The sequence below is a fragment of the Setaria viridis genome, chromosome 5, assembly GCF_005286985.2.
Source record: "Setaria viridis chromosome 5, Setaria_viridis_v4.0, whole genome shotgun sequence".
Classification (NCBI taxonomy): domain Eukaryota; kingdom Viridiplantae; phylum Streptophyta; class Magnoliopsida; order Poales; family Poaceae; genus Setaria; species Setaria viridis.
In genome coordinates, this window is record NC_048267.2 from 45,020,997 (window position 1) to 45,032,040 (window position 11,044).

Consider the following 11,044-nt stretch of genomic DNA (forward strand, 5'->3'; position numbering starts at 1 on the left):
ACCGCCAGCCCGTTCACCACATGGTTTGTACCAGGGTTAATGGTCCAGTATGTTTCTGATCCCTGCTTCTCCAAGCCTCTAAGTTTTTTGGCCCCCCTGCAAAACAAGACATGTAGATGAACAGGAAAGCCAACACAATACACAAGGCGGCAAGATTGGAACGAAAAGACACCAAAAACTCCCGTCTGCCTCCTGTTCTCCTGCGGTTGCTGTATCTGAAGTTTTTCAGAGCTGCCAGGATCCCATTGCCATTGCCGTCCAGACAGGCACATATGCAATTGCTCCCTTGGGACTTGGGAGCTGCAGGATCGATTGGAACAGCATCGTCTGGTACCAGGCTGCAATAGGTTGCAGTTGCAGCATGATCCGGTATCGGCTTGGCCGCAACTGCTGCGACAGTAGCATCTGCTGTCTGCGTCCGTGTCTGATCGTGTACGCAGACGCCTAGAGACAGTCAACCGATGGTCATCGAGCAAGTTGTGTGGGCGCAGACGTGCAGTTGGGCATGAGACGACGCCAGATCTACTGCATTGCACGCGTACAGTACAAACTGTACGATGGTCAAAACGGTGCCCTGGCACAGCAGCGTATGAATTGGTAAACTAGAGTCTAGACTAGATCGTAGCTGCAACAAATGTGGTCAACTCACTTGGATCTCACAAGGATACTGTAATTCTGAATTGACGCATACCGACACGATGGCACGCAGTCAAAACACTCAAACCCTGCACTTCGTTTCAACACGGCCACACGGGAAGGAATGCTGATACCGAATCACACCAGGAGTCAGCATTTTTTGATGAGGCCCAATAAGAAATCAATCATGTCCTTTTGCACAGCCACAACGCAACATATCTTGCACAGGGAGGACACGATAATCAAGACCGGAATAACTTGGCAAGCCACGCAATTACTTAACGGAAATCACTGTCGATATTTACCATTATTACAAAACTACCATAAACTTGTTTGTTTGAAGAAACTACCATAGCAAACGCCCTGTTTGTTTGAACAACTTCTTCTGAAGTAGACTCAATGTCTTCTCAGCTATGATCAGCAGGAGAATCTTTAAGTATATCAAAGCCCATAGGAACCGAAGGAGACCAATGTGTCCTTAGCCATGATCAGCAGGAGAATCTTGATGTATATCAAGGCCCACTTTCTGGTAACCTCATTGTGGACATAGTCCAGAAGGATCTCCTTGTTTTTTGAGGGCGAAGGATCTCCTTGTGGAACATGTAGATTTGATGGAACACTGACATGACTATAACAGAAGTTCTGACAACATTCCTTGATACGAGAAGGATAGGCGGGATCATGTAATATGTAGTGCTTGTAACTACCTCGTTTGCCCTCGCTTTCAAGCTTTCAGTTCTCAATGGATCGCTTCTGGGTTTGGCGATACTTGCTTCCAATGGGCTGAATGCTGTCACCTTTGCGGAGGCGCCTTCCTGTGTTTTCAGTCCAATTGCATTAAGTAGTGTGGAAGGATTTACACGGCTAAAAAAACATTGAATTTACACTAGCAATGAGCCAGCCAATGACTAGTGAGAAGTGAGAACAAACTATCAGAGGTAGAAACGCTATACAATGCACATTAGGGACCCACCTGCACCTGCTGCACAGAAGATCTATTGGATGCTCGTGCTCCAGTAGAAAACCAACGAGGTAATTGCGCACCACTGAGTCGTGATATTCGCTCATACCCCAGAATCTGTTTGCATACTCAAACATAAAAATGGCACAAAAGGGTGCATTAATAGGATCACAACTAACTGCTACATTGGCTGAGAAAGATGGGAAAAGAAGTACATATACACAAGTCAGCAAGTTCAATGAGAAGGCGCAGCCTGAACTTATTAAGAATTAGGTAAAAGTGTGATCACTCAAGATAGAAGTTTTTCCAATGCAAAAATATATTAGTGAAGCATTCAGCAAGTACATGTCATGGTGGTTAGAAATATAATTGTTTTAGTGAAATCTACTACTGTTCTCTGTGTGAAATTGGCAATGCTTCCCTATGAAACTTTCTTGATCATTATACAGGGTATAAATATGTGATTAGTAGTACTCGCAAATTTTTACATTACTAATCCTAGCAAAATCTAATAAGTCTATCCGATCCATGATAGAGACACAAATCTGATCCATGGATAGGACAAATCAATGCTAGTTATTCCAATAAGGAAAGGTGAACATGCATGATAAGGAATACTACTTGATATCAGTAGGTATGATCTATCATCAAACCAGATAGCATGGCATCAAATAGAAAGAATACCCTCAAATGTCTGCAAAGGGATGACACATTCTCTAGTAAGTTATTACTGAAGGTCGGTATTGAAGTGGGAAACTTTGCCCATAAAATAAAAGAGAACCAAGATAATGTTTGTGCAAATCCTTTGATTAAACAAAATGCAAGTTATTTTGAACTTGGACATCAACAAGGTCTACAAAATGAAAAATTTATAACAATTTCTTCCAAAAAATATGTTGATAAAAACATACGGTGAAATGATTTCATGATAGATCTAGCGATGCCATAAGCACAGTTTATTATATATTGATGGTCAAAACTTAAAAAATGACAAGCAAGAATCCTAAAGCAACTTGCATTTTGGGTCGGAGGGAGAATTTTCCTCTCGGCTTCACTGGCTCCAAGTCATCAATTCACCAATAATGGAAGCTCAGCAAGTTATGCAACAGGCGATCACCTTTCACATGCCCCTATCTCGATGAGAGCTAATTTGACATTTTGTACATTTTTGCTCAATTTGTGTTCCCATATTTAATGACTTTGGGAACAAAACAAGCCAGCACAAATGGCAAGCGACAACTGAAAGAAAGCTGACCGGCCATACCAGACCAGCATAAACCAGAAAGACGTTGACACGGAAGAAGCGTGATCGACTCGCTAGTTGCTAGTGTAATATAACCCTGCCCTATTTTTTCTTCTCATCACAAAGACACGAACACCCTGTTTACTTCCTTTTCAATAATCGTCCACACAAACTACGAGCAAGCATCTACAGACCTGGGCCATGAAACCACAAAAACCCACATGTTGAATCACAAGCAACAAGATTATTCCGTTCATCTGGACTATAAGCTAGCAAATTTCATAAATGACCCAAAAACGCAAGCAAATACGCAATGTGAAAACAATACTTGCAGGACAAAATCACAGATTCATCTATAGACACTTTGCATGGGAAAAATGTATATCTGAAGGAGGGGAAGGGAGGAGCGAGGGAAGGAGACGCGAACCTTGGAGAGGTCGAGAGGGGAGCGGACCGACGGTTGCCGCGGCGAAGGGCCGGCGACAGCGGCGACCGGGTCCTAGGGAAGAGTGGAGAGAGCGCTCTGCGAGACCGGGCGCTGGCGAGCGGCGACGACGAGGCCGCGTCGGCGCGCGCGAGGGCTTGCGCTAGGGCTTTGGATCAGGTCAGGAACCGCGACGCCATTCTCTCTCTCTCTCGCCGGGGAGGACTGGAGCGAGGAGAGGAAAAGGTGATCGACGACGGGGAGATAGACGAATAAGAGAAGAGAGTGCTGCGTAAGCAGATGTGGCCTGGCCCAGTAACACGGCCCATATATAGCTTTATTACGTATATGGAGTGGGCTGGTTTAGGTCTCAGCAATTTGAGATTGACGAAAACATTTTTATCACAAAAAGCGAGATATGATCATATGAAGCTATTCTACTTTTACTAGACACAGTACACACGACGCTCACAAATACAAACTTACATTCACCCTTTGATACATATCTACAGGTATATCGCTGTAAGATGGATACCCCATACTAAACTTTAGCACCTGTCACATCGGATATTTGATATTAATTAGGAGTATTAAATATAGTCTAATTACAAAACTAATTGCACATATGGAGTCTAATTCATGATGAATCTATTAAGCCTAATTAGTCCATAATTTGATAATGTGGTGCTACGGTAACTATTTGCTATAATGAATTAATTAGCCTTAATAGATTCGTCTCGCGAATTAGACTCCATCTGTTTTATAATTACTTTTTTCATCCGAACGTCTAATGTGACTGCTAAAATTTAGCACTCGTATCAAACAGTCCTCCGTGAATTTAGCAAATTTAGCAATCGTATCAAACAGCCCTCCGTGAATTTAGCACTAAATATCAAACAGCCCTCCGTGCTGTCGACCTTCCTGTGCTGCGCCGCGTGTCGCCGAAAAAAAAAATAGTTCTCGAGCGGAGCCACGTCACGTCCCACGCGTCGTCGTTGCCCGGGGAAAAAAAGCACCGTCACCTGCTTCGCCGCGTGTCTCCCTCTGCTATCTCCCTCTCTCGCGCGCACGCCTCCCACCTCTCTCTCCTCCACTTCTCTCCCTTCGCCGCCCCTCTCCTCCCCCATCCGCTCGCCCCTCACCTCCTGTCTGTGGCGAGGAGCGGCGGCGGGGCCAGGCGTGGCGGCGGCCCGTGGGTGCGACCCGAGGAGCGGCCCGTGGCGGCGGCGGGGCAAGGCGAGGCGGCGCCCTGCTCCGCGATGAGTAGCGCGGGGGCGGGATGCGGCGTCGGGGACGGTGGCGCCCCCCCCCCCCCCCTCTCTCGGTGCTTTCTCTCTCAGATCCGGCAGGCGCGGGATCCGGCGGCGAGGCATTATTGTTAGTTTTACCAATTATCACTGTCCATTCATAACACAGACCAATATTGAAGACTGTTAATTCTTTCTTATAATCGAAAGTAGTGTAGCGGTACCCTGACCTTCAAAACCTGATTTACTGATGTTCAATTTATTGTAGTTACTTAGCACATGATTTCTAATCAGCTTACTATGGCATATATCTGTAGGTTCTGTAGAGTTCAGTTCAGACTTTTTCAATTTCATACTTGTGAGAGGCAACAGAATTGATGATTGGCTCCAATGGGCCTTAGTTTCAGAGTTATTAGAGGCAACAGCTACTTGAGAGGCCACAGTTCAGACTTCTTTCAGTTTCAATTGAGCGCCAAGTTCTGAACTTCTTTCAGTTTCAATTGAGCGCCAAGTTCTGTAATTGCTGATTTGCATGTTTGGACCTGCAGCCTGTTTAAGTTCTGTTTGTAGACTTATTAACTCAGTGTTTAGTTTTCTGTAAATTTAAGCTCCATCGCCAGCAGGTTATGGTGTGTATCGCCAAGTTATTTGATGTGTATTGCCGTTAAGGATTTCTTAGCTGGATAGTTCCCCAAACAGTAGTCATGTATACCTTCCAATGTTTATCGTTATTTCTTTCCAGCCAGAAGCTCGCGTCCCACAGAATTTTAGATGGGGCGCGGGACCTTAGAACTTTTAGTGATATGATATAAGAAAAGGTTCATCCAAGTTGTCTTTATCATATTGGATATAGTTATAAGAAGTGCATCATCAGTTGCTGAACATCCAGCAGGTTCTTTAATGCTCTGCATTGTTTTGGATGCAGCTGCGTTTTCAGTTAAGGCAGACGTCCTTGCATGTTCCTAATGATACAACATACATGGTTTCCAAAGTTAGTTGCACTATTTTCCTTTTCCATCAAATGCAACTTATGTACAATTTGATATGAGAATGAGATTATGAGAACTTTGTTGATTATGAAAACTGTAGTTACTAATAAGCATATTAACAGCATTGACATGGTGACAAGCAAAACAACACCAACGAACCAACCAACAATTTTCAACTACTGTTATTTTTTTAGCAGCTGCAAAAAATATATAATCATTAAAATATACAATTCTCTTAACACGGGCGTGGCGAAGCGTGCAGATCACCCTAGTACTTGCATGGACCCTTTGAATATATGCACGTAAACGCAACCATATGACTATTTTGAATATATGCACGTAAATTTGAACTGTTCAAGATTGACAGAAGTCTCCGCTATTTACGGGTACATCATCTGCTACCTATAGTACATCATTTACTATTGAAAAATAATGCTAGTTAAATTATAAATTTAGTACATCATTTACTATTGAAAAATAATGCTAGTTAAATTCTAAAATAAATTTAAGAAAATACGAGCACATTTACCAAATCAAGAATTTACCAAATCAAGAATTCAAGATTCAAGGTGTTTGGATACCAGCTGCTAAACTTTAGCAGTGTCACATCGGATGTTCGGATCCTAATTAGGAGGACTAAACATGAGTTAATTATAAAACTAACTAATTGCAGAACCCTGTGCTAATTCGCGATACGAATCTATTAAGCCTAATCAATCCATCATTAACAAATGGTTACTGTAGCACCACATTGTCAAATCATGGACTAATTAGGCTTAATAGATTCGTCTCGTGAATTAGACTCCATCTGTGCAATTAGTTTGTAATTAGCCTATGTTTAATGCTCCTAATTAGCATCCAAACATCCGATGTGACCGTGTTAAACTTTAGCAGGGTGTATCCAAACACCCCCTAAATAGACCAGTCACACACAGCACATGAAACCTTTAGCCAGCTAAATTGTTGATTGAATTTCCTTGAGAATTGAAGTGATATAGATTCTGCTTAGGTGTAAAAAATGCTTTCGAGAGGAGAGAATCAGAGAATAGCATCAACAGCACGTTTACCTCCACGTATCGAAAAGTCAATTTAACACGATTATCACACTTCAAATGGGGAAAAAGGCGGATAGGGGCGGTTACTGGTTGCTTAATCACCCCTATTTGTTTTTAGCAATAGGCATATTCTACCGACATTCATAGCGTACCCAATTAAGGGCCCCTTTATTCTTTGTCTCTTCTTAGGCGTTGGAAATTCATTGCTTAATTAATTAACTAATCCTGCCGATTTATTCTGACCTCGACGTGGAAATGCCCATTGCTTCCACGCTGACACGTCTGAGAATACATAGTAGAACATTAAATTTTTTTTTGTGTGGTTTTTGCCTTTTAGGGCTTTAGGCCAATGGCACCACGTCCTGATGTCCAATCGAGAATTGTTCTTCGTCTTACTGAAATTGGGGGAAAAAAAAGAGGAAGAAGTAAGGATTGATTCAAACCTTATCGAGTTATCAACATCTTAATGACTCAGATGCAGCTTTGCAGAGTGTCTTTTATGTGTGATAGATCGAGTGTTTGTCCCGTTGGTAAAGAAGATGTCTATGTTTGAACCTGGAGGGCTGTGTTTAAGGAATGAGGTGGTCTAACATCATCTCACTCAAATTCTTGTTTCAATTGAAAGAATAGCATAGGTTGTTGATCCATCATCAGTTACCACCTCATTCTTCATATGCATGTAATTAGTCTAAACACGAGGAATGAAGTCGTTTCACCAAAATGCATAGGATCATCTTATGATGTGCCGCCCCATCTATGATGAGCTGATTCCTGAAACTAAAAACTCCATTAGGCTTCTATCTCATGCTTTACTTAAAACACCAGACCTCTTAACGTTATTTCTTAGAGAAAAAAACAAAGATCGATTGAATGCTCAGTCTGAAACCATAATCCAATGGTAGGCAACTGGCCATCAATTTGCGCATCATCTATTGAGTACCCATGCTATCTGCTGCCAAAGGATTGTATAGCTTAATTTCTGCTGAATTGATCTTGCAATTAGAGGCTCGATTCCCTGATCACACGTCGTCATTTCAGTTACCGCAATAGAAAATGTTATTATGATACTACCTTTGTTGTTTGGTCAAATATATGCATCATCAGAATTCAGATGGTATTTTCAACTCTCGGTGATCTTGGTGATGTAAACGCTTTTTATTTCGAATTAACTAACTGTAGAATGCTGGCCCGTGGCTCCTCCCAACAGCTAAGATCACAAAAGTAGCAGAACCTCTTGCCAGAATCAGAACATTTCCCGATTAACTAGCCACTTCCACCCCCCCTCACACCTCTAGCTCGCACCGGCCACTTCCTCTAAAAGCCGGCCGGCCGGCCGGCTGGCCGGCGGTCCTCTATAAAAGCCTCATCTCGCTTGATCAGTCGATCATCATCATCACCGCAACACAGCACGCAGCAGCAGCTGAGCAGCAGACTGAGACTACGTACTAGTCGGTCGATCGAGCAAGTGAGGAAGTGAAGTGATCAGCTGATCAGAATAAGCTCGATCGAATCGTCAATGGCGGACGGTGGCGTGGCGAGGCTGGCGTCGCAGCGCGCGGTGGTGATCTTCGGCACGAGCAACTGCTGCATGTGCCACGCGGTGAAGACGCTCTTCTCGGGCCTGGGCGTGAGCTGGGCGGCGTGCGAGCTGGACAAGGAGCCCAAGGGGAAGGACATCGAGAAGTCGCTGGCGCGCATGGTGGGCCGCAGCCCGCCCGTGCCGGCGGTGTTCATCGGCGGCAAGCTCGTCGGCACCACCGACCAGGTCATGGCGCTGCACCTCGGGGGGAAGCTCGTGCCGCTCCTGCGCGAGGCCGGCGCCCTGTGGCTGTGACCTGTGAGCTAACCGATGATCAACTAGCTAGCTAGCTTTCCATGACTATAATGCTTAATGCGTGTGTGAAGCTTCTTCGACGTGGTCGCGAGTACTACTTCTAACTGCGTGAGGTTGTTATAGTTACGTGCTGCCGCCAGGAGCAACGGCTTCCTCCTGTGATTACACAAGGAATGCCCTGCAAGTTGTAACCGGTCGCGATGAGTACACTGTAAAAGATAAGCATACTATAATTAAGTTTATGACACCTTCTCTACTCGAGGCAACAATTGAATCGATCGGGAACTTCCAGCCGATGGTATGAACAGGTGTGATCACGCGAGGTATTTCAGGTCGGGCGATGACGGCGGGTGCAAAAACATGGCAAGACACGGTGGGAACACTGCCATTGTGGGCGGTGCAGGATCTGCTGGAGGAACGTTACCGAGGTGATGCCAGAGCATCGTTAGAGGGGGCGGCGGTGGGACAAGGGACAGAGGCGACTCAGGCGAGGAGTCGCTGGGATACGACGGAGAGGAAGATGGAGGTTGAAGCCGACTCCGTGAGGGTTGGATCCGCATCCGACGACAGGCACCAACGGACTGAAACGTTATTCAGAGGAAATTGATATTTCAACTTAAAAACAAAGGAAATTGACATTTCGGGCCTCCCTAAGGGCCCCTTTGGTAGCTCTCCAAAAACAGCTCTGGAGCCATTTTTGTCTGAGCCGAGCCAAACATATAAAAATGAAACGGCTTCAATGGAGGAGCCCTCCAGAACCGAAGCTCTTTTTGAACTGGGCGCACGGAGCTGGAATTTTTGACTCCAGCGGCTCCATCCCACATGCGCCTGCTTTTTGCCTTGCGTCGCAACAGTCCCGCGCCGCTTTTCACCCCTCCGCACACGTTCCCGCGCCACTTTTTGCCTCGCGTCGCAACAGGCCAACAGCAGCGCCGGCAGCACCGTTTAAGGAAAAAAGAAAAGGAAAAGAAAAAAAAAGAAAAGGTGAAGGAAAAAAGAAAATGACTAAGAAAGGATATTATGGGTATTTCATATTTTATCTAACCATTTTAAACTACACGGAAGAGCCGTTTTGTCAAACGGTTTTTCAAAAGGAGGAGTCAAAACCAGAGAACTCACTCCACCAGAGGAGCCGGAGTCCTGCCAAACTGACCCCTAAGTCTATGCATTCTTTCTTGTTGGTGTGGACGTGTGGTGAGAGATCGAATCTGTAACCAAATGGTCGTCACCAGAAGGGAACAAGTATAGTACGTAAACAAGTGGGAGTAGGTTAATCAGGTCAAATCTCTCTGGATTTGGGCTAGCAGCAACCCTCCAAAAAGTGCTGACATGTCGGCTGGCTGCCGTTCGTTGCTGTCCCGTACTCACTCACACCCATGTGTTCCACGATCTGCTGCCACTGGTTTCGGCAGCGTACGCTGTTTCTGCCTGGGCCAGAAAGGCGGCAGAATCGGCGGAAAGCGCGGCGTCGCGGTCCAGGAACGACATGTGGCCCACGCCAGATGAACCGGAGGAGATTCCGCTCCGCCGGGCCGTGCGAACCGTGTGGGGGCGGCCTGGCTGGTGGCCACGACAGCCCCCGCCGCAGGCCTCCTCGCACGACAGCCCGGGTGAGCGAGCCGTGGACGCCCAGCCCAACCGCTAACGTCGCGCGCGTGGCTGCCGGTGCCAACGCCGACGGGCGCCGAGGCAAAACCGCACGACCGCTGCTCTGCCCCGGCAGTCACCCCCTGCCAAGTGCCAACGTCCCCCGCGTGGCCCACGCCGCCGAGCGGCACGGCTGTCTGCGTGGACAAGAGCGAGCTGCGCGGCTTCCGCGCCGCGTGGCGTGCGGACAGCGGCCGTGCCCGTGCCCGTGCCGACCGTCAACCTGTCGAGCGGACTTGCACGGGGCGCGCCATGAACGTATGGTTCAGGCAGTCCTGACACTGGGCGTAGTGGACTGCGGCTGTGTGAGCCTGGTGACGTCCACCGTGCGCGATCCGGTTCTCTCGACGGTTCCTGGCGACACGATCGCTCTGCTTCGCGACTCGACGTGCCGGCCTCTTTCTGTGGCGCCGCGGCATGATCCTATTTCCCAATTTCCAAACCACCGCACCTTTTTTGTTTGACCACCGCACGTATATATCCACGGCTGCCGCCGGGTGCCAATCACAGGCGAACACACGTCGCGCCGCGGGCTCGCCACGGTCCGCCGGGCCGGCGGCGGCGTTGTCAAATGTCAAGCCCGCCACTACCACCTCGTGCACCGCCTGTCGGTGACCGGCGTGACATGGCCGTCCTTGGCCGCGCGTTCACGTGGCAGCGCGCCGAATCGCCGATGCACCCGTGGAGCCGCCCCGCGCCTCCAGTTCTTTTATCTCGCCGCAGGAGAGGAAGCGGACGAAGCCGGCGACAGCGACCCCGCACGGCATTCCCGTTCCGTGGAAATATCGGCGTGGCCCAGCCAGGAGCTCGAGATGGCGTCGTCGTTTCCTCCGCGGCGCCAACGGTAACTCAAACAGTCAAAAGCTACTGCCAGCACTTTGTTTCACTCTCGCTGTCACTACTCCAGAGGAAAATGACAGCTTGTGCCGTGCAACACCAGTAGGGAAATTCTGTTCCGCCCACGTGTACACGGTGAAGCTGAGGGACAAAATAACAGTAACGGCACTG

General features: G+C 47.2%; 1 protein-coding gene, 1 long non-coding RNA gene and 1 pseudogene across 2 annotated transcripts; 2 read left to right on the forward strand and 1 right to left on the reverse strand.

The window, feature by feature from the left end:
* Positions 1–890: 890 nt before the first annotated feature.
* Positions 891–3,464, reverse strand: LOC117855300 (succinate dehydrogenase subunit 4, mitochondrial-like; annotated as a pseudogene).
* Positions 3,465–4,310: 846 nt separating this feature from the next.
* Positions 4,311–5,349, forward strand: LOC117855653 (uncharacterized). Its single transcript, XR_004640533.2, has 2 exons — positions 4,311–4,641; positions 4,829–5,349. It is a non-coding gene; the product is annotated as an uncharacterized lncRNA (long non-coding RNA).
* A 2,501-nt stretch (positions 5,350–7,850) lies between these two features.
* On the forward strand, positions 7,851–8,641 carry LOC117858625 (putative glutaredoxin-C2). The gene has a single exon (XM_034741735.2). The coding sequence runs from the start codon at positions 8,072–8,074 to the stop codon at positions 8,387–8,389; it is 318 nt and encodes a 105-aa protein (XP_034597626.1). The 5' UTR covers positions 7,851–8,071; the 3' UTR covers positions 8,390–8,641.
* Positions 8,642–11,044: the final 2,403 nt, after the last annotated feature.